At 47.4% G+C, this 24,156-nt stretch overlaps 1 protein-coding gene across 4 annotated transcripts in view; it reads left to right on the forward strand.

The window, feature by feature from the left end:
* The window catches only part of PTK2B (protein tyrosine kinase 2 beta), a 126,657-nt gene that overhangs the window by 49,414 nt on the left and 53,087 nt on the right, over positions 1-24,156 (forward strand). For all 4 annotated transcript variants that reach the window (XM_040463360.1, XM_040463515.1, XM_040463216.1 and 1 more), the window contains exon 2: positions 14,583-14,823. In XM_040463360.1, the coding sequence (XP_040319294.1) occupies positions 14,620-14,823 (204 nt within the window). In that variant the 5' untranslated portion in view covers positions 14,583-14,619. The remainder of the gene's footprint in view (positions 1-14,582; positions 14,824-24,156) is intronic.

Consider the following 24,156-nt stretch of genomic DNA (forward strand, 5'->3'; position numbering starts at 1 on the left):
TGGGCTTGTATCAGAATCACCAGGGATGTCAGTTAAACATATAGAAGGCTGGACCCAGCCCTAGAGGTCTCCACTCACTAGGGTGGGACTGAGCTTTGCATTGTATGCATATACTTAGATCTAGATTGTTACAGAAAAATTATTCAGACACTTGTTACAGATGGTAAGGCAGACTTTATTCAGGAGGACTACAACAATGGGGTTTTGCAGTAGGGGAAAGAAATTGAAACAAAGCAAGAAAAAATAGGCATTTATAGCTAAGGAGCAGCGTAGGGCCCAGTGGATGGAAAATTGTGAAGAGGGCAGAGTAATTTTTTTTTTAAGTTTATTTATTTATTTTGAGAGAGAGAGAGAGAGCAGAGGAGAGGCAGAGAGAGAGAATTTCAAGTAGGCTCTGTGCTGTCAGTGTGGAGCCCCAGGCAGGTCTCAAACTCATGGCCTGTGAGATCATGACCTGAGCCAAAACCAAGAGTCAGGCGCTTAACCAACTGAGCCACCCAGGCGCCCCAAGGGTAGGGTGATTCTTTATGTAAAGGGACCTAACAGGATTCCTGTTGAAGGCTGGCCAGAGCCATCAAATATTACCTAGTGGATGGGGATGGGGTGGGGGCAGGAGATTTGATCAGATATCAAGAGTAATCAGCTATAGAAGGTGGGGAATACTGGCTAAGCCTACCTAGCAGTATTCTTGCTAAAGATGGACTCCTTGAGGATAGAGGTAGAAGCTGAAGCTCAGGTCTTGTCGAGCAGTGGACCCAAAGAACCCAACTGAAATCTGATCAAGGAGAGAGTCTCTGTCAATATATATACTGACATATGTGCACACAGCCAGGGTGAGGAAGCCATGGGACCAGGTGCTATTTGAGACCATGTTTCAGATCCAACAGTCTACTTTTTTAATAATTAGAATCCAGAATCTCAAAGCACAGTACCCTGGGAGTGTCTGGGGGCCAAGCAAGGCCTCCTTCACGGCCAGCCCTGGCCCCCACATCACTGCAGGGTGTAGGGGTAAAGAGACTTCACCTGGCGCCCATCTGGGCTCTGCCTGAGCCACAGCTCTGCTCTCTACTTGCTGTATGACCTTCGGGAGGTCACTCTACTCAGCCTCACCTCCCTCATCTGTAGGATGAATGAGAACAGTACCTACTACCATTTAGGTGTGTTATTAGGGTCGATTGAACCGACTCAGTGTGCACATGAGGTGCTGGCCCAGGAAGGTCCAGGGAAGTGCTCTGCATTAACTGCTGTTAGTTCCCGGAAGTGAGCCCTTGGTGGGCGTGCACAGGGGGAGGGAGGAAGGAGACACATGCTCAGGGTCTCAGGGCTGGAGAGGGAATCGGGGTCTCAGGTACACAGGTGCTGCCAATGCTCTGCTCTCTTAAGAGGACTGTCTACGGTTGAAGGTAACATTCTGTAGTCCCGGGGTTCTCTCGGCAGGTATATTGATATATCTCTCTACCCTATTCACCCCTAATCCTGATTGTGGAGAGGATCCAGAAATCTGGATTTCCGGGGACTGTCTGCCCTCTAGTCTAGCTTTGGGGCCGGGAGATTGGCCACTCTCTGGGCTATGCACAGAGCACAGAAAGGAGGACCGTGTTGCGGGGGGAGGCAGAGATGGACAATGGAAAGAGGGCTGCCTTCTATCTGTAAGGAAGCCACTGATTTTTTTTATACAGTAAAAGAACTTAATATCTTTTATCTATATGTCATTCTAAATGTAGATATATTTTTACGTCCTTATAATCAGCATGCAGCTTCATTCCCTGTCACTTAACATTTTTATACTAAGATTTTCATGCATCACCACTCATACTGCACTCATCACTGCTACTTTAATCATAGAGTTTATCATCATCGATATTGCCTAGAACCCCCCTAAGCATTGCTCTGAGGATTTCGTTCTGATTTTACTCTCTCACTGTTATAAATCACACAGGTATGAACATCTTTGTGCAAATGCTCTGTGATCTCCCCTTTTAGATATATGGGATGCGTTTCCCCAAGTTGGGTGACCAGGTCGGTACATTGAGTTGCTTTATATTTGACCAGCTCGGCTTCAGAAAGCCAGTTCTCAATCAACTCTGCCAGTTGTGACTGTTTCATTTCAAGGCCATAAACATACGACTTTATTATTTTTCTCCAGGTTTCTTGACTTAGTTAATAGATTTGTAGCGCTACCTCAAAGCTGTTTTTATTAGCATTTTTACCTGCCCAGGATTTCTCCAACTATTTTTAATTTCCTCAAGTATTTTCACACACAGGTGGCATCCTGCTTGCCTGATGGGGCATCTAAATAGCTCTTCTATCCAATTCGCAGGAAAATGAAAGCTGATTGCTACAGGGTACAGATGGGGGCCATGGTCATGTTTAATGGTTTTGATTTGTGTTTATATAAAGCAAATTTGTATACTGGATTTGTGAAGAGGAGCAGATTGGGGATTGGCAGGTGGAGAGGCTTGTTCGCAAAGATGTTTTAGCTGTTTTCAAGGTGGTCATAGACGAGGGGACAACTGTTGGAACTGGCTTTGTACTTTCTTGTGGGAAGAAAAGTGGGGGTGTTTTCTTTGTATTATTGATTTTTTTCCTGTTTATCAAATGTGCCATAAGAGATGACAAAGAAATAAAAGTTTACATAGCTATCATCATGATGCATGTTAATATATCCAAGGCTGGTGTTCCTTGGCTGGTGTTCTAGTTCCTGGCTAGAAACTAATGAGCTTACGTGGAAGTTTTGTTTGAGCAGAATACTGAGTCCACACAGAAAAGCAGTGTTCATCTGAGCTATCCTCTCTGCATGTGTGGAGACAAAGCCCAGAGTGGGGCGGTGGGGGGATTGGGGGGGGGGGGGCTTGCTGAATGGATTTGAGCTGTAAGCACAAACTTGAATTTGTTGGGTTAAAGTGGGAAATCTGAGGTGCACCTGGGTGGCTCAGTTGGTTAAGTGTCCGACTCTTGGTTTCAGCTCAGGTCATGATCTCCTGGTTCCTGTGCTGACAGCACTGAGCCTGCTTGGGATTCTCTCATTCTCTCTGACCCTGCCCCCACCCTCTCCCTCTAAGTAAATAAATAAACTTTTTAAAAGAAGGGAAATCTGAGTTCTGGTCCTGCCTGTGCCACTTAACAAAGGCAAGCTGCTCAGTCGCTTTTTCTTCTCCTCCAAATGGGAAGGACACTTGCTTTGGGAAATAACAAGATAGCAAGAGTGCAGATACTCTGGAAAGTGTGTGGTCCTGCAAATGTAAAGACCCTCTTCCCTCCTGTCTCTCTGTTGCAGTTTTTTCAATCCTTGACTTGGATGAGCGAGTAGGGTCTGCCTGTTGCATGGTCGGCCCTATAACCATTTGAAACCAGCAACGCTGTCCTCACTTCCCAGGACTCCACTCTCCCTTCCCTCCTGCATCATATGACAGAGTCCCCAGGGTCCCAGGGCTCTGCATATCCTCCCCCTAGAATGCAGCCCCTCAAACCCCCCGGCTGCCTGGGCCAGCAGTGCTGTTGATGTGGTCACGTCTACACAGAGCCCTGGGGAAAGTCACCACTCTTGTTTTAGGGATTTTCTAGTAGCCCCAAAATGCATTGATCTTTTTGGCAGCCATATCACAGTGACTAACAGTGAGCTCACAGATAACTTAAACCCCATTTTTTTAACCCGTGCTGTTGCTAAACCACATCTTCCTCATCCCAGCTTGGGGAAGGTTATTTTTTCATCTTCGTGAAGAACTTCACATTTATCCCATTTCACCAGTTGTGTTTCATTACACTTGGCATGTCTTACCAACCTATGCAGATTTCAGGGGTCCTTTGTGGCCTGAAATTAAAGTCCAAATCTCTCCCACTCCTGTGTTTAACTTGGAGCTTCTTGTTTGATAACCACAAACTCCTTAATGCCAAATTAAAAGGTGTGAACAAGGGCCAATTAAAATAGCAGTCGGTCCCCAAGTTAATAAAGACACTGGATCCTCGGTCGGTGGAGAAACCATTTGACAGATTATGAATTCACCTGCTTGTCATCTGCCCTCCTCATTAACCTCTCTTTTTTTTTTAACGTTTATTTATTTTTGAGACAGAAAGAGACAGAGCATGAACGGGGGAGGGTCAGAGAGAGGGAGACACAGAATCTGAAACAGGCTCCAGGCTCTGAGCCATCAGCACAGAGCCCGACGCGGGGCTCGAACTCACAAACCGCGAGATCATGACCTGAGCTGAAGTCGGACGTTTAACCGACCGAGCCACCCAGGCGCCCCCTCATTAACCTCTTAAGAAAATGGGGGAAACCCAGTCAAATACCCAACTGAAGCATTGATTGGTCACAGTGCCAAATTTCCCTGCTCAACAGCCAACTCTGTAACGCACACAGACAGGGAAAGGAGATTCGCTGGAGTGGAAGGCTGGGAGAAAAGGAAAAAGTTGAGATCATGCCTCAAAGTGGAGAAGCTGGAGAAGAATTTAGCTTCAGGTTAGAGATGACAAAGAATGTGGTTTTGAAAGCTACACCCTTTAAGAGGTTGGACAGTAACAGAAGCCCCTTGGAGGGAAACACACATCTGAAAACCCTGTGCTTCTGCGCACCTTGTATATTGCTATCTCCGGGTGCCGGTGGTGAGGCTGCAGGGCCAGACCCCAAGGGTCGAGGGTCAGAAGCAGCTGGAGGCAAGTCCTGTGAAATGTGACTCTGAAATCTGCACACCCCTCACCCCCGCCGCATCTGTCTGAACCACTGTCCAGGCACTGGTGTGCCGGAACCAGCTCTCACAAGCTGACAGCACCCATTCCTCCCCTAATCCACTTTCAGCAAAGCCACATGGGCAACTGGCAATCAGCCATGGAAGCATTTACACCGGGGAAATTGGCAAATGCTACCAATCAGGTCACCTTTTCGCTGCATTACCAGTTCTGAAACGCTTACCGGGGCCTCATCCAGACTGCCCTGCTGCCTCCCAGCTCACACCTGTGCTTCGTCCTATGACCAGCATCATATAAATATACATATTTTAACGTGTATTTATTGGGGGGGGAGGGGGAGAGAGAGGAGGGCAGAGGATCCCGAAGCGGGCTCTGCACAGCCAGCAAGCAAGGCTCAAACCCACAAACCATGAGATCATGACCTGAGCCGATGTCAGACGCCTAACCGACTGAGCCACCCGGGCGCCCCCAGAATTATATATTTTAAATAAAAATCTGCTTCTCCACAGGGCAAAGTTCAAATTCCTTAGCACGTTGCCACCATCTCCTCTCATTTCCCAACACCCCTCGCCACCCTCCTCACCAGCCCTGTGTTATGTAATGCGGTTTCCCGATCGTCCTGAGATCCTGGGGCCCCCATAGGCAAGTGGTCTTCTGGGCTCCTCAAGCGGACAAACATGGACCCCTGTCAGATTCCGTATCACGCTGTGCCTAGTTTGTGTTTATCTCTTTCCTCTTGACCAGATTATGAATCTCTGCTGGACAGGGACCCTCTTCCTTCTTCTGGAGCCTGGCATGGCCCCGAAAACATAGGAAGGCAGAAATGGGGGGAGGGGCAGAAGGGAAGACCGGGAGGGGGGGGGAGGAAGGAAGGCAAGGTGGGGGAGGGGGAAGGGAGGATGGGGAGGAGGAAGGGGAAGGGAGGAAGGAGAGACAAAAGTAGCCACAGCCACTCATGAACTGGCCTACAAGGAGCAAGGTTGGGGAAAGCAGTGGAGCCCAGAGGCCACACAGGAGGTAAGCAGAATCTGCCTAGCTCTAGGGATCAAAGTCCTTGAACTAGTGAAAAGAACAGTAAGGGAGACAGGGTCATGAGTCTCTGTTGTCCCTTGGGTGGGGACAACCCACCCCTCTGTTTCCCCCCCCCCCCCCCGGCTGACAGCCAGCCCCACATCAGCGGGCCTCTGGGCTGGCAGGTGCTGGCAACAGAATGATCCCGAGTGGGTGATGTGGGGGGGGACGGCGAGCTGCAAATGTGTAGAGCCTCAAGAAATGCTTTTTGAATTACATTGAATTATAGCTGGGGATAATCACAACCTTTCTGGTTCCTTCCTTAGAGAGGTGACGGGGAGGGATGCTTGGAGCTGAGGGGGAAGGGATTAACCAAGTAACTGATTGGGCGGTCCCAGAGTGGGCACGGCGCTGGCCCCTCGGGAACCGGGGCTGAAAGGGCCTAGGCTCGGAGGGGGGGAGTGTGCTGCGTGGCACCAGCAGGGCCCGACTTGCCCAGAAATGCAGGCCTGGCTCCCTGAGACTGCAAGGTCGCTGCCAATTAGTTAAGCGGCTGCTCTCCGCAGGCCTTTGCAGAGGAAAGGCATGTGTTCCCCATTCCGTTGATGTGGAAACAGCAAGAGGAAGTGACTCAGAGACAGAGTGGAAATAAAACGTGTGTCTCATGACATTCTGGCTTCTGCTAGATCCAAGGGGCTTATGTTGTGACTGTCTCCCATGAGGCTTCCTTCCATGCTTCTGTGGTGTTGTCAGGACAGTCGATGGCCCTACGTGCGTGCAAAGAGTGGGAGGTAGGGGTGATCCCTTCAGGTGGGCAGGTGGCTGGAGGAAGGTGGGTGTTGGCGAAAAGGCAGCCTCAGAGCAGTGGAGACAGAAGGGGCTGATCCTGGACTCACTAGGCCAGGCTAATGTTTTACAAGGAGAGACTGGTATTGGGTTTCTGATCCTGTCTTCTGCCAAGTCACAGGCACTTAAAAAATACATGTGCCAGGGAGTTTACAGAGGTAACCTCTGATTCTCCAGAAAATTCTGCAGGATAGGTAGTGTCAGCCTCATAAAACAAGAGAGGAAACTGAAGCTTAGCAAGGTGACCTTGTCCAGATCACGCAGCTGGTAAATGGCAGAGACTTAAGGCCACCATGTTGCCCGACTCTGAAGTGCATTGTGAATAATGCCCCAGACTTAAATGGCATGACAGCCTCAAGGACATGAGTTTTAAGCCTAGATCTGATGAGTCAGGTGAGTGTGCCTTCTCCCTGATATCATGCAGTGGTCTCTCTCCATGCTCCCTCAGATCACGGGCAGAACTTGCAATCCTCGAGAGAAGGATTTTACCCTCAGGACTCCCAGCATTCGTTCTGACATCTGGTTCTCTGAGAAGCCAAGCTCAATGTCATTCGCCAAAGACTATCCTTGTCACTTGATAAAAAACGAGCATTGGAAAACCAACAAAGGTAGAAAGGCATAATGTTAGAATAAAAGACAGCCCTTCAAAAATAATCCATTGGGCTTTATGATGGATTCTCTAGAGGGTCCTAATTTTTCCCATTTTGCCATGGGCACTGGCATCAAAGGCCATCATCCACCTACCTGCTCCTGCTTGGGAACTCCAACCCCTCTGGACTGATGTCTTCAGGCCTCAGAGCCAGTTGGTGGCAGAGCTGGCTACTACCCCCTAAGCATGGTGGTGGCAGGATGTGACGCCAGCCCTCTAGTCTTTGGCAGGTGACATTGAAGCTTGACCTCTCAGAGAATCAGACGTGAGAGTGGATGCTGAGAGTCCTGAGGGTAAAATGCATAGTCTCGAGGATTAGAAGTCCTGCCCATGATCTGAGGGAGCATGGATTGGGGACCGTTAGTCGGAACAGTGGCATGATGTCAGAGAGAAGGTGCACACATCTGACTGATTTGACCCTGGGTTTAAAACTCATGTGCTTGGGGGCGCCTGGGTGGCTCAGTCGGTTGAGCGACCGACTTCGGCTCATGTCATGATCTCACAGTTAGTGAGTTTGAGCTCCGTGTCGGGCTCTGTGCTGACAGCTCAGAGTCTGGACCCTGCTTCTGATTCTGTGTCTCCCTCTCTCTCTGCCCCTCCGCCACTCATGCTCTGTCTCTCTCTGTCTCAAAATTAAATAAACATTAAAAAAAAAAAAAACTCATGTGCTTGGAGCTGCCATGCCATGCAAGTCTGGGGCATTACTCACAATGGACTTCAGAGTGAGGCAACATGGTGGCCTTAAGTGTTTGCCGCTTACCAGCTATGTGATCTGGACAAGGTCCTCTCGCTAGGCCTCAGTTTCCCTTTTGGGGGGTATGAAGCTATCATTACCTATCCTGCAGAATTTTCTGGAGAATCAGAGATGACTTACATAAATTCCTGGCACACAGTATGTGTCCAATAAAGACGTATGGTTCTGCTCCAACGTCTTCAAGGGCAACGTTGTATTTTTCTGTGATACTGATGCCTGTGACCCTGTCAGCTTCCCCTGCCAGGAACACAGCCCTGGGCACAGTGGTAACCCAGAGGCTCTGAAGGGATTTAAACCCTGCTTCAGGACCCCATCCTTTCAGCAGGTGAATGTCTTGCCATTCAGGAAGAGTATCATTAATTTTCTTCCTGACGACTTCAGGGACTCAGAGATTATGCAGGTTCCCGTACTACCCTTTACAGGTTTGGGCCAAGGCATTCTTTTAGCCAATCAAATCAAAACCTTTCCTGTTTTAATTTCAGCGCATTTCCTTGTGTTTGTTATTCTTTGACTTGGATTTGGGCAGATCTGGGTTGGGAGGCACGCTGGAGCCCGTGATGGCTCAGGTCCAGAGTTTCCACGGGTGCCGGAGGAACTTCTCTCCTCTCACACTGCTCACAGGGGCTGGGGCAGGGATGAGATGCAGGGAGGGATTACCAGGCCTGGGCGGAGGGGGCCAGGTCTTGACTGGAAGAAGGGACGGCACTTTTGGCTCACAGGTTGAGAGACAAAGGATTTAAGGATCATCAAAATACAGAGACAAGCTAATGATGAGAAATTCAAGTAATCAGGCAAGAGCTGGAGAAATAGACAAGTTCAGTTGTCAGAAACGGGAGCTACAGTCAGTGGGTTACTCTCATATCTCCCAACTCTGTGTTCAGTGACACATGTTGGTGGCTTGAAATCAGCCATAGTGGGAATATTTACACCGTGGAAATTGGCCAATGCTGCAAATCTGAATTTACACACACACACACACACACACACACACACACACACACCTCTCCCCATGAGCCTTTGGAAGGGGGAACAAGATATGGGGACTACAGATAGTCAGACAAGGTTTTAGGGAATAGGCAAATGATAACCATGATGATAAAGCCTTTCATTTGCACTCAGCTTTATTGCTTATGATGAATTTTCATTTACATGTTTGCACTTTGTCCTCACAAACTTTCTATAAGGCAAACAGAGCAGGGAGCATTACCCCCATTTTACAGGTGAGGAAAAGGAGGCCAAGAGAGGTTAAGGAGCTTGCCCAGGGTTTTAGAACTGGCCAGAAAATGAGCTGGAACTGACAAGAAGAGAAACTCGCACGTGATGTTGAGAGCTATGTTCTCCAAGACCCTGAAGGCAGGTGGCTGACGATTCCTTACATCACACCTTTCAGTTACTCTGCTTCAGGGAGTTTTGGGGGGATCCCTTGGCAGTCCATTGCAGATCAGCGCTGACAGATGGGAGTTTGGGGTGCCCTTGAGGAAGTTTCCACGTGTCAGTGGAGATGTGGTACCACCTTTCTGGGCCTGCGTCTTTTGACCAAACACGCGAGTCCCCTCCGGAGACTCTCACAACTGAGACCAAGCTTGGGGAGGTGATGCTCCTTAAGCTGGAGGACCTCAGGATTCTTCACAGACTGAGGATATTCAATGCCAAGTTGACACATTCCTCCTCACATGGAGTTTGTGCCAACGTCAGTAATATCAAGAGATACTACCTTTTTCAAAGGCAGATGGGAAAGTGCGAAAAACTTTGTACTTGAATTCAGATCTGCTCTGGGATCCAAGTTTGTTACTCAACAAGCAGGAATCCTTGACCAGATGGCTTAAAACTTTCTTATGTTTTCTCATCTGTAAAATGGGCGTACTCATCCATGCCCATCTCCAAGGAGATGCTTAAGTATAAAGCACTTACATTCTTGGAATAAATATCTGGAGGATACTCCTGCAAAGGATTAAAGGCAGACCTGCAGGACTTAGCTCCAGCTGAAGGGAGAAGTAGATCCTGAGTGACTGAAATGGTTTTACAGAAGCATTTCAACAAGAGCCATGTTGACCACTAGAAATGATGGCTCCTAAACCAAAGGCCTGGAAAAACTGATGAAGATAAGAAACCAGGGTCCTCGAGGCATGTTGGTGGTGGCCAATGCATCAGTCTGGGTGGGCTGTGTTCAGTCAGATGTAGACTATGAATGTTTCTCTTTGCTCAGGGCAGAGGTGGAGGCTGGCTCCTGAACGGGCTGGTCGCTGCCCGGTCAGTCTGGGTAATGGGGGTCAACTATCCAGCTGTGGCTTCTCATCATTCCACTTTTTTCTGAATAGACTTTGTTATTATTATTTTTTTTGGCACAGTTTTATGTTCACAGCAAACCTGAGAGGAAGGGGCAGAGATTTCCCATATACCCCCACCCACACTCATGCACAGCCTCCCCCACTATGGCTGTCCCCCCACCAGAGTGGTACATTTACTACGACAGGCTTCCCATCACCGCCACCCCCGGCATCCATAATTTACGTTAAGGTTCACGCTTGACGTTATACACTCCATGAGTTTGGACAAATGTATAATGGTAGATATGCATCATTATAATATCACACAGAGTATCTGCAGTGCCTTAAAGTCCTCTGTATTCCGCCTGTACATCTCTTCTTTCCCCCAGCCCCTGGCGGCCACTGATCTTTCTACTGTCTCTGTAGTTTTGCCTTTTGCAGAATGGCATACAGTGGAAATCAAACAGTGTGTACCCTTTTCAGATGGGCTTCTTTCAGTTAGATGCATTTAAGTTTCCTCCCCGTCTCCTTGTGGCTTGATAGAGCCTATCTTTTTAGCACTGAATAATATCCCATCGTCTGGATGTACCACAGATTATTTACCCATTCACCTACTGAAGGCCATCTTGGTTGCTTCTGAGTTTTGGTGTTATGAATAAAGCTGCTATAAACATCCATGTGTAGGTTTTTGTGTGGACATAAGTTTTCAACTCCTTTGGGTAAATACTAAGGAGCACTATTGCTGGATCGTATGGTAAGAATATGTTTAGTTTTGTAAGAAACCGTCCAACTGTCTTCCAAAGTTTGCACCAACAATGAACGAGAGTTCCTTTTGCTCCGTGTCCTGATCACATGCTTCCAGCCTCTTGGCTGCTCCAATTTAAAAGCACCACATTTCATTGACTGATGGCAGCTGCATACATTTGATTTTTTTTTTATGTTTATTTATTAGTTTTGAGAAATAGAGAGAGCACAAGCGGGGGAGGGGCAGAGGGAGCCGGAAACACAATGCGGAGCAGGCTCCAGACTCTGAGCTGTCACCCCGAGGCGAGGCTCGAGCTCACAACCAAGGAGACCATGACCTGAGCCATGGCGGTCTAATCCCTTCCTCACCAAGCACCTCCCGCCCCCACCGCCCACCGCCAGACTTGCCCTGGCCTCTGTCCCATGCAAAGATTTCTAACTCACCTGCTCTATCTCTGCCCCTTCTTCTGCCTGTCAGAAAGGGCTCCTCTGCTTCACTCTTAACTTCAGCCAATAGCTCACAGAATATGTGAAAATGGGGGTGCCCAGGTTGCACCAGATCTTTTGCATTTTACTGACATGCTATTTCTACTTGGCTATTCTGTCTCCAATTCTTCCCCCATGTTGCAGGGAGTCCCTGGGGCATCCCCTGTGTGCTCACTGGCACCAGCACCCTTTGGATGAGAGTGCTGTCTGGGCCAGGGGGCATCTCCTGAAAGGCAGCCCACCCCCTTCATCGTGGACGCCCGGAAGCCAGGCGTTGTGACCTACAGATGTGGGCGTAGCCCTTCTCCCCAGCTCGGAATCCATGTCCCCACTAGGCAACATGACAGCACTGATTGTGCCCCTGGTTTCCAAATGGCTTCTGGAATACAGGCCCTTTGACTTCCATCCAGTCCACGGGGATGGACACCGTGTGCCACTCCATTTCCTTTACCCCAACACCTGTTTTACAAAGCTGCATCATGAAGCCCCTACCTGAACACTAGTCTATACGAATAGATACCCAGTGGTCATGGGGCCCCTGGCTAAATAGACACAGCATTTCCTGAATCTGGGACCTGTTATGTGTATGCCTAGTGCTGTGTGTGTGTGTGTGTCTCCATGACTAGAGTGTATGCTCTTTAGGGGCACACCTTCCCTCCTCTTCATATCCTGTAGCAGATCTGTCATTGTCCCATCTAATAGCCCCTTGGGCCTTGACATTCCAGTATTCTCCTGCTTACTTCTGCCTACCAACATTTGCATCTTTTTGCCTGCGACTTTCTCTGGCTCCCAGGTCTGCTCTGCCCTTGTGTAGAACTGGCTGGCAATGCTAGGAATGACATCTGTAAGAAAAGGTGTATAAAAAAAAAAAAAAAAAGAGGTTAGAGTGGGAGAGAACCAAACCATAAGAGACTCTTAAAAACTGAGAACAAACTGAGGGTTGATGGGGGATGGGAGGGAGGGGAGGGTGGATGATGAGTATTGAAGAGGGCATCTTTTGGGATGAGCACTGGGTGTTGTATGGAAACCAATGTGACAATAAATTTCATATATTAAAAAAAAAAGAAAAGGTGTATAAATACCCCCAATCCTCCTCCCTGCCCCTCCGTTGGTGGAGCAGGTCCACGGCACGTCTACAGCATGTCCCAGCTCCCAGAGTCCCCAGCAGGACTGCACTGCAGCTGCCTTAGTGACAACTCCATTGACAACCCTCCTTTGGCTGTCTTCCCTTCCCTACCATGCATTTCCCATTCCCTCAAAGGGCTTCCCAGGGTTGCCTCTCAAGCTATTTCCTATGGACACCTTGTTGAGAGTATGGGGGAAATGGAGGTTCATGCACAGCACATACCAGAGTATTGGCACACAGGACATGTTCAGTGTATATTTATTGAAAAATAGCACAGGGACACCTGGGTGGCTCAGTCGGTAAAGCATCTGACTTCAGTTCAGGTCAAGATCTCATGGTTCATGAGTTTGAGCCCCGCGCTCTGTCCCACAGTTTCATATCCTCCATCCCCTGGCTCTCTGCTCCCCCTCCACTCTCATTCTCTCTCCCTCTCTCTCAAAATTATAAATAAATAAACATTTAAAAAAAGGAAAATGGCATGGATACTTCTAGAATATATATACTAGCCTCTAAAATAAAGGAGACTGCATATTCTTTTCTCCTTCTGTCTTGTCTCAAATTCTGGCTGCCCTTGAGGACTGAGACTGGTGTTCTGCCCATTGTCTGGCCACCCCTGATGGAAGGGACATGCCCTGCTTTTCCCTCATCCTCACAGCATCTCCTTCGTGCCCTCATGATACACACTGCCTAAAGGGACAAGTCCTTAAAGCCAATGACTGTCAACATCTTCCCTGCTAGTGTCCAGCACTGTGTGAATGGATTACCATGACTTTGGTTCCGCTTCTAAAATCTTGCCTCCACATTTGTGTTTTCACATCGCCAGTTCCATTCTTTTGCCCCCAACTGCTGGTCTAAAAACGTCCCCCTAGAATTACAGTGTCTTGTTAGAGGGGAGATAATTTTTCTGTAAGAATTAGTTCAGAATGAGAGCTAAGGTTAGTCGAGAAAGGTGGCTCCCGGCCCAGGCTAAATGTTAGAAAAATCCTTGGAAACTTAAAAATGCCAAGTCTCCCCACAAGCCAACTCAGTGGCCATCTCTGGGCACAGAGCCGGATTTAGGCTTTCTTAAAAGCTTCCCAGGGGATCCTAATGCGGAGCCAAGGTTGACACCACCAGCCTGCAGATAAAACTTGCATTGTTTCCTTGGGGTGTTCCTGCTTTAGAGCAATGAGAAGTAAACCCTATAGGGTTGTGTTGGATCAAGAGGACAGGAGCTATTTTGCAGGGACTCAGAGAGAGCTCAAGATTCCTAGGATTCTCACAGTCTATGGAAGTGTTGACCAAACTGTCATCCAAACTGGGCTGGATCTTCTAGGGTCCCAGCCCAGTCCTCTCCCACCTGGCAGAGGACCTCCCACATTGAACTGTGGGAGTGCTATTCCTCTTGAATTCTCCTGTGTGCAATGAACCATGTGCTGTATGATGAGTTCCTGTGGGACTGAGGCCTCCTGACCAGGAAGTTCGGGTTGGCAGCTGCGGGTGGGGGCAGACAATGCCATCAGCTCATGGACGGGCCCCCCACCTGGGCCCTTTCCTGCCTTCTCCATTGAGGCTCCCTCCGGGCCACCCATTCTCCGATTCTGCTTCTTCTCTTGTCCCTGTTTCTCTCCTGCTATTTTCTACTGTCTCGCTCTTTGCTTTTTCTGCTCAGCTGTGCCTTGGAACCATGCTGTGGCCGCCTCCTCCCGCAGCTGCGCTTGCAAAATGTGGGCCTCTTGCCTGGAGTCAGTGTGGGAGGAGAAATGTGATGGAGAGAGGGGCTTCTAGAAGAGAATGCTCTCAGCCCGGAACTCAAGGTCCCGGGGTTTTATACCCGGATGTTGATGCAAACTGCTCCTTTGTGTTTCAGCTTCCCCCAGTCAATAAAGCTGGATGCCTTTAAGGGGAGTTTTTGAGAATGGGAGCAAGTGTGGTTTGCTGGGTCCTGGAGCTTGGTGGGTGCCGTCCCTGGGGCATGAGGCATGGGGGCCTACTCGGACTCATTTCGGGGCTGTCCCTCTGCTGTCTCCACAGGACTGAGATGTGCCGGTCCTAGCTGCCGCCTGAGAGAATGTCTGGGGTGTCCGAGCCCCTGAGCCGAGTGAAGGTGGGCACGTTACGTCGGCCTGAAGGCCCCCCAGAGCCCATGGTGGTGGTGCCAGTAGATGTGGAAAAGGAAGACGTGCGGATCCTCAAGGTGTGCTTCTATAGTAACAGCTTCAACACCGGGAAGAACTTCAAGTTGGTTAAATGCACTGTGCAGACAGAGATCCAGGTAAGTGTGGCGGGCTCTATCCAACCGTCTGCCTCTGGTCTGTCTGTCCCCTTCTGGGGCAGCTGAACAGCCCTCCTTCAGCCTAGCAGGCTCTCCTGTGTCCACTCTCTGGGATGGGGACACCAAGAGAGACACTCTCAGCCTGTAACACCAGCTCCCCTCCCTGGGGGTCTGCAACCAAGTTCACTGGGAGGACAGATTTTATAGTCTTCATTTGAACCCAAGATCATTTGCCTTATCTTTAATTCATCTCATTTCAACTTATTGAAGATTTGTCACATTTGAAGCCCTGCAAGGGACATAAGAGCCTCCATCCTCAAGGAGTATACACTCTGACAGAATTGGGGTTAGAGATACATGCAAGTGATGACATTGAAAATTGAACAAAAATGGTGTAAGACATATGCTTAGCGCTTAGAGAAAGGAGGTTGGAGGATGATAATGAACTACAGATGCCCTAGACCAGGTGGATGGTTGTCAGGCCCTTTCCAAGACAAGGCTTCAATTGGCTCATTCTCATCCAGGGTCATGGAGCCTGTTTTGCAGGTGTGGGTGCCCACCATCATCCAGGCACCTAGATGCCAGGAAGCCAGTTTACCTTAAGCAGATGTATAAGAACTTGTCGTCAAAGGCAGACCTACAGTACACTAATTTTAAACACATGCATTTATAGAACAATTACTTTGTACAGCCTATATCCATCCCTCAACACACATTATCTCATTGAATCCTCCCAAGAACCCCATGAGATAGATACACTGAGGATATCCCTTTTCACTGCCCAGTGTATCCCTTTCTGATGATGCAAAAGAAAGCCAGATTGGTTTTCAAAAGGTGCCTTGGTGGGTTTGTCATTTGAACAAAGGAAACACAGGACTTTGGGGAAAACTAACCAGCTTTGAGAAAGCTGGATGAACTCTTTCCAATCCCTTCATCCCCGATCCTTCCCCTCTCCCAAAAGTCAGTATCCCCCAAACTCAGTGTCTCTTCTAGTTGGTGCTGGAAGCAGCCACTCCACATTTTTCTCCTTACCTGCCTTCTGTCTATTACAGCACAAGCTATGTTTCAATACACCAGAGCAGAATGTAATTGATTGAGTCACTGCCTTGGCCAGTTAGCACAGTTGATCACGGTTCAGTTATTCCCTGTGCTCCCTGTAACTGATTTGAAAGTGCTTTGTTTGCTCATCTTATGGTTCCAGAAATGTAGGTAGTGTTGTGTCCTCAGAATAAGCGCTGGGTACCTTCTTCCAGGGAGGTGTTTTCATATCTCCTTAACTACCTGCTTCTTGAGACTTCCTTTGGGTATATTATCTTTGCAGTTGGCTGATGTCATCCACTGTGGGTTTTACTAGTTTAATTTTCAGAAGTTAACCTGCCCTCTGAGTTTGGAGGGGGTGGGGCACCTGCTTGCCCTTTACACTGAAAACCTAAGAGCATCTGATTGGTCTAGATTAGGACTTGTTCTACAGAGTTATAGTGAAAAGGGACACCAAAAGATAGGTACTTTCCAACAGTAGGGAAGAGCAAGAACAAAAGCAGGAAGGCTGCTAAATAGTGAGTAGTTCAGTTGGGGTAATATGTGTAATATTTTGAAAAGTGTCAAAGTTAAGATCAGAAAGGAAAGTTGATGGCAGTTAAGGGAGGGCTTAGAATGTCAGGCTGAGAAATTTGGACTTGGACAGGCACTAGGGAGAAACACAAAGTTTTTAAGCAAGAGAGGAGCTGTCCTGGAGCTGATGATGTGCTGAGTGCATAAGGAAAAAAAAAAAAAAAAAAAATATATATATATATATATATATATAGTGGGACTATAGAAAAGAAAGTGGGACCCAAGCCTAAGAAGAATGGCTAGTACTCAAGGCATTATCTGGGTGTGAGAGCAAAGGTAAAGAAGAACAAAGAAAGAAGTGATGGCCTTCTAGGAATTTATGTCCAAGCCTTAGATTTGCCTATTTCCAATCTGCCCTGCAGGTAAAATGGCACCTGCTTATTGCAAACAGCCATGGCTTTAAAGCCAATTTGGGGCGCCTGGGTGGCTCAGTCGGTTGAGCATCCGACTTTGGCTCAGGTCATGATCTCGTGGTTTGTGAGTTCGAGCCCCACGTTGAGCTCTGTGCTGATGCCTCAGAGCCTGGAGCTTGCTTTGGAATCTGTGTCTCCGTCTCTCTCTGTCCCTCCCCTGCTCATGCTCTGTCTCTCTCTGTCTCAAAAATAAATAAAACATTAAAAAAAAATTTATTTTAAGCCAACTAGACCCTGAGCCAGAGACGACTCCACCTTTATAGGTTATATGACCTTAGGCCCAATACTTAACCAACCTGACTTCAGTCTCCTCACTTGGGGATTATGCCCACCTTAGTCTTGTAAGAACTGAAGTGGTAGATGAGAAAAACCTATCAGACAGTAGGAGCTCGATCATTGGAAGCTACTGATTAAGTGAATATTAGGTCATTTCCCCCACTCAGAAGTCCAAGGATTTTTAATTGCTCATAGAATAAAGTTCAAATTGTCTTCTTTTAATGTTTATCCACTTCCCTGTCCTATTTTCAAAGAGAGAAGTAAGATGGCCAGATTGGTGTTTTCGAACAGTATATAATATCCTGCAAGATGTTAAGAAGTATGTCCAGGAGAAGGGATTTTATGGTCAAAGAAGTCTGGGAAATGCTTGGTTAAATAATTCCAAATAGATTCTTTGTGACAGGACTTCCCAGAACCTTAAATATGCTGATATGTGTGGTAAATCACTAAAAAAGGGCCACAGAGGAGATGTTTTCTTAACTAAGTCATTTCTTATTTGCCTAAGAAACCCTTCCTTTAAAAGGTGGGCCACTAGTTCTCTAGAAAATAATTTGGGGATATGTTTTCCCTCAACTCTGATAGCAGCACAAAAAGGGCAGGAGAGAGGAAAGGCTGGGGACATGGATTAGGGAGCTGTGGCCATAGTGCAAGTGGGAAATGATGAGGGCCTGAACTAAGGGAGTGGCATTGGAGCAAAGACAAGTCAACACATCTGAGTACATCTAAGGAGGCAGAGTTAAGAGAATTTGATGATTAACTGGATGTAGGGAGGGAGAGAAAGGAAGGAGACAAGAATGACTCATGCATTTGCTTGGTTAACTGAATAGGTGTCAAAGCCCTTCATTGAGATACCAACAGAGACAGGAAGGTTATGTTCTGAGATTTCAGCTTTATATGTGTTGTGTTTGAAGTGTTTATGAAACGCCCCCATGGAGGAACATGGGCCTGGAGCTGGGGAGGGAGGAAGGACCCAGAGAGAAGGATTTTGGAGTCATAATGCAATGGGTATGATGTGAATGGATGGGATCACCCACAGAGAGTGAGTAGAGCAAATGAGGAAGAGTTATAATCAGGAAACCCTGGGAAAGCAACTTCTAAGAGGCTGATAGAGAAAAAAGGTTAGATTAAGGAAAAAGAAGAATTATCCAAAGATGAAGAGAACCAAGAGATTAGGCAGGGGATACAAACGTGGAGGAAACTTTGAGGAAAGAGTGGTTAGCAATCTCAGACACTCAGAAAGGTCAAGTCAGATAAGGCTAAAAATAAGTTCGTTGGCTTCAGTAACAGTGGCCATGTTCTTTTGCTGGGCAATTTCAGTGGAAAGATGGAGGCAGAAGCCATTGTGAAGTTAATGGGAGAGTGGAGACAGTGAGTATAACCAATATTTCAGAGGGGTTTTGACCATGGAGGGAAGGAAAGAGGAGAAGGCAAGAGGAACAGTGTTATCGGCAGAGGGAACAGCGTATTTCCAGCACAGATATATCAGCAGAGGATAGGACACGCAAGAATGAAGAAGAGGGAGGTGTCAAGAACGCCATCTCTGATTCAGGTAGACAGGACCTGGAAGGTCCTGAAGTGGGAAGGTATATGGCAGGTTTGAGGCTAAGAGATGTCCAAGGTTGGCTATTTAAACTATGCTAAAATTTTTTGGTTTCATCTCATCTTTTGTGTGAAGCCACTGATTTAGTAGTTTAAACATATGAATGGCATGAGACTGCATTTTTAAAAGATCACTTGAGTTACATAGTGGAAAATATGTTGGAAGAAGGCAAGAATGGTTGTGGGGAGATGTTAGGTGGCTATTGAAGTGACCCATAGGAGAGATGATGATAACTTAGATTAGGAGTATAGCCATTAAGGTAACAATGATGACAGTCATGGTGACGATATGTTGATGGTAATGGTGGTGGTGGTGATGGTGGTGGTGATGGTTGCGGTGATGACATTGAGGTGATGGTGGTGATGATGATAGTGTTGATGATGATGGTGATGATGGTGGTGATGATTATAATTGTGGTGGTGATGATAGCAGCTAACACTTTTGAAAGGACATCATATGTATTATCTTACTCAAAGGAACTTATCTCAAAGAAACTCTATGAAGCACATACTATTATTATCTCCATTTTGTATATAAGGAAACAAGGTGCCGAGTAGTTAAGCAAATTGCTAGCAAGTAGCGGAGCCTGTTTTCAAACCCAGTCACCACATCTCCTCAGCCTGCACTGTTAACCATCATGATCTATGGAGATAAATTATTACTATCTAGAGAATTTAGGAGATACGAATGAAAGGTTTTGCGGATGGACAGGAGATGCAGGAATGAAGAAGATGAAGGTGGCAGCCCTGGTTCAGGTGAAGAGGGTCCCACTCCCTAAGATAAAAAACATTTGAGGAAAAACTGGTTGGAGAGGAAGCAGCTCACAAGTTCAGTTTGGGACCTGTCAAGTGCAGTTGAGATGCTCTAACATTTTCACATGAAAATGTGGAGCAGACTTTTTGATTCACAATTCTGGAGGAGAGAATGGGGCTGAAGATGAACAGTTGAGTGTTGTCAGCCTCTGGGTGGTAGTTGGAGACATGGCTATGGGCGAGATCATTAATGAAAGAGTCTTAAATAATGTCTTGGTTCATTCCACAAATATTTGTGGAATACCCCATGCACCTGGCACCATGCTAGTTACGGCCTGGGAGTATCATCATACTGCAGAACAGATGCACCCCCTGCTTTCATGGGGCTTCTAGGCCAAGGGTGAGCCTGACATCGACTCACACTAGTCAATGAACCTTGACAAATGGAGGCAAGTGCTCTGATAGGAAGAAAGAGGGTCTGTGAGAGCGTTTTAAAATACAAAAGAGTTTGGTCTAAACATCAAGGAACAGCTCTGCTCTTCAGAACCCGTTTGTGGACACTGTGTACAGTTGCATACAGATCCAGACCCAGCTTTCCTGCCTGAGACTCTTGGGGAGTGCCCCCCCCACCCTCTGCTCCCGACTTCTTCCTGCACTCTTCTTCCCTAGTGGGGCTTTGTGCTTGGATGGGTTTTTCTACTTCCAGCTCCTGTCTTCTTTCACCATCCTCCCCATGCTCAGTTAGCCAAGCACTTGTCCTTCCATAAGAACACATCTGAAACACTGACACCCCCACATAGCTGTGTCTGATCCAGTAGAAACAACAGAGCATCACCCTGGCATGGTCCATGTGGTAGCACATTTCCAAAACAGTTACCACCATGTGCTCTTGCTGATTTCATGTTTTCCTTCTTGTTCTCAACATCTTTCTGTGTGAATGCAATAGCCTCCTGATGTTTTCTCTGGGCTGTTAAAAGCTATGTAAATAAGTGCTGGCCCTTGAGCCTAGGATCCAGCAGAAAGCAGACAGGTGTTGAAGGGAAGGGAGTGAGTGCCAAATGAGAAATGTATTTTGCTCTTCTTGAGTTTTGGTTTCCCTTCTGTTTGGTATTCGTGAGAAATTCTTTTTGTTTGGAAGCTCTGACTCTCTGTTGCAAGTGGAGGCTTATATCATTATATATTTCTCTAACATGCTAATTTGCTTGTCTGGGAAAGAGGTTAAGATAACACTTTGTAAACAACTAGCAGAGTGCCACCCAGGCGTGCCCACACAGGGCGTCTCTCTTTGACTCTTACTAGCTTCTCTTTTATTCCCATTCTCCCTTCCTCTCCTCTCCTCTCTCTCTCTCTCTGTCTCTTGTTCTCTCCCTCCCTTCCCCTTTCTCCTCCCCCCACCCCATCTTCTTCTGCGTAGATTGACCTTACATCCTGATTTATGTCAGATAGTCCTGGTTTACACACACTATCTAAAGATGATCATTAACAGTACCCCTGCCAATCTCAAGAACATCATGATTTGGAGGATAAATTATATGTCACTACTTGTAAGCGTCATATTCATTCACTCTTGTCTTTGCCGGGCATACTGACTTGCTGGCTCATGGTGTTTTCTCTCTCTGCCTGATGTCGGCTGACCCGCTCTCTGCGTAGGCTTTTCTGCTCATCATGGGACTTCTGTGTCTCATACAGGAGGGCCTCAAGCAGAAAATTAAGTACTTATCTGCAATATGGTGTGGTCACAAGAGTGCTGGGGGGGCCCACACCTCTAAAATCCTCTCCCTTGGCCAGCCTCTGTCATGCTGAAAAGCCATGTTCAAGATTTATCCTTGTTTTGTCCTGAAACATCATTCTACTAATAATCCACATTTACATCCCTGGGGAGAACAGAGACTAAGCCAGCATTTGCCCTTCTGCCTGGTCTAGCTGCATCCCATCCCTCACAGCAAGACTTCTAGGCTGCAGGGTTGGCCTGCAGCACGTCTTGCCTGGTGTGTGAGCAAGGCAGAATCTGGCCCCAGTGTAACCTGCTCTGTACTCACTGACCTCACCTATAAATCCAGTGGTCATTGTATATACAATACATTCAAGAATATTCCCAGAAGGATACATTTCAGATATTGAGACCCAGTGTCCCTGCCCTACACATGTTAGTTTCAAGTTTAAACCTGTCACTTAACCAGACACTGGGTACTATGGACTGAACGTTTGTGTCCCCCACAACCCCACAAATTCATGTGTTGAAGCCCTAACCCCCAATGTGATGATATTAGGAGGTGAGGCCTTGGGGAGGTGATTAGGACTAGATGAAATCATGAGGGTGGGACCCCCATGATGAGATTAGTGTCCTGTCAAGAAGAGGGAGAGACACCAGAGCTCTGTCTGCCATGTGAGGACCCAGAGAGAAACCAGCCACCCGTGAACCAGAGAGGGAGCTCTCACCAAAAACCGAATCTGCTGGCACCTTGATCTTGGACTACCAGCATCTCGAACCATGAGATATAAATATTTGCAGTCTGCGGTACTCGGTTACGTCAACCTGAATGGACTACAGCACAGGGTCAGCAACCCCATGTGGTCAGAGGAGGTGTCTCCAGCCCCAAAGTTCATGGTCTCAGGTTCTTTGTTCCCAGAGCAAGCCCCGCTGCCCTCCTTCAGATGTCCCTGGGGGTGAGACCACAAGGTTGAAGTGCAAGAGGAAATCCTTGTCCCAGAAAGTTGCTGTTTCTAAAAGAAAGGTTGCCCTAAGGAGAATACACAAAGCCAGGCAAGGCTAGTGCACCATACTTAAGGACAGTCCCTGAAAACCTGAGAGGAAAGGGTTCAGCCAGGAGACCACAAAACATTACCACAGAGACTCTCACAGTGATATAAAAAAAGGCACATGAACAAGGACCTCCTCCTTTCTGCATCCCCTCCCCATTTCCTGCACTTGCTTACCAGGCCAGCCCACCCACCCACAGACGCCTGCAGAGGCAAGCGCCAGGCAAGCACGCAGAGTTCTGAGCCTCTCTGTATTTATCTGGATGCCTACATTCATTATATCGACAAATTAGCAGTCAGGTGCCTATGCTTACGTTTCTATTTTTAATCTGGCAGTTGCATTGCCGAGCGTCCCTGTTAGACAGAGGCTTTTGTCACATCAGAATGAATGCTCTCAGAGTGATAAGTTATGCTAACTTTTATTATTTTGTTCTTCGATCACTTTTTATTTTTATTTTATTTTTATTTTTTTTTCAACGTTTTTTATTTATTTTTGGGACAGAGAGAGACAGAGCATGAACGGGGGAGGGGCAGAGAGAGAGGGAGACACAGAATCGGAAACAGGCTCCAGGCTCCGAGCCTGACGCGGGGCTCGAACTCACGGACCGCGAGATCGTGACCTGGCTGAAGTCGGACGCTTAACCGACTGCGCCACCCAGGCGCCCCTTCGATCACTTTTTAAAAACTATCCCTTAGGTGTTTTGAGAACTCAGAACTTGTATAGCTGTTGTATTTGTTTCCTAGGGCTGCGGTAACAAATTACCACAGAACCAGGGGCTTATTAAACAAAAATGTGTACTCTCTCACCATTCTGGAGGCTGGAAGTCCCATATCAAAGGGCTGGCAGGACTCAAAGGCAGACTCTTCCCTGGCTTCTTCCAGCTTCTGTGGCTCCAGGCTTCCTTGGCTTAGGACTACAGGACTCCAATCTCTGCCTCTGTCTTCACATCCCCTCCTCTTCTCCCCTCTGTGCACCTCTTGTCTGTATGTCTTTTGGAAGGACACTTATCTCACTGAATTTAGGTGCCACCCAGGGAGTCTAGAATGATCCGAGCTTGAGATCCTTATTAAGTACATCTGCAAAGACCCTTTTTCCAAATGAGGTTATATTCACAGATTCTGGACTGGACATATCTCTTTGGGGTCATCATTCAACCTATTGCAGCCATCAGTTAGGATCACAGTGTCTGTTGGTGGTACCCCCATTCCAGCATACACAGATTCATGTATATAGTACATAGGTGAGTGTGAGCACTTTGCACACATCTACACACCCACACTGAAGTGAAACCTAGGTGTTGGGAAATGACAACAGAGCATGGACTAATGCCACCTTTCCCCACCGCTGTCCAGGATGTCCTGTGGCCACCCTGTGCCCTGGAAGGATGTTTCTTATGACACTGTCACACTATGGGATGCCATAGGTTGGTTCCTTGACTGAATCTCACCCAGCCATATAGCTTGAAATTGGTGACCAAATTTATAGCACTGACTCCATGATCTCCTCCCATGCCTCCAGCTCAGGTGTCCACCTTGCTGTCTCCACTGGACATCTGACCTCGGCGTGAAGGATCATACCCAAAATCCCCTCCTCAAACTCTGCTTCTCTTCCGGTCTTTCCTAGCTCCAGTAACTGCAGCTCTGCTCTCTCCGTTGATCGTGTCTCAGGCTGTAGACCTCAGAGGCATTTGTGAATTCTTTCTTTCTCTCACACACTGTATTTAGTCTTTCCGGAAATCCTGTCAACCCTACCATCAGAACACCCGGGTTCTGACCACTTCCTTCTCACGACCTGTCACCTGGAATGATGTGCTTGCCTGCTAACTGTTTCTGCCCATAGCCCACTATGGTCCATTCTTCAAGAAGCGACTATGGTGAATCTTTAAAATATCAGTCAGCTGTAGAGATGTATTTCAGATAT

This window comes from Herpailurus yagouaroundi, unplaced genomic scaffold (assembly GCF_014898765.1).
Source record: "Herpailurus yagouaroundi ecotype Mexico unplaced genomic scaffold, PumYag 28, whole genome shotgun sequence".
Classification (NCBI taxonomy): domain Eukaryota; kingdom Metazoa; phylum Chordata; class Mammalia; order Carnivora; family Felidae; genus Herpailurus; species Herpailurus yagouaroundi.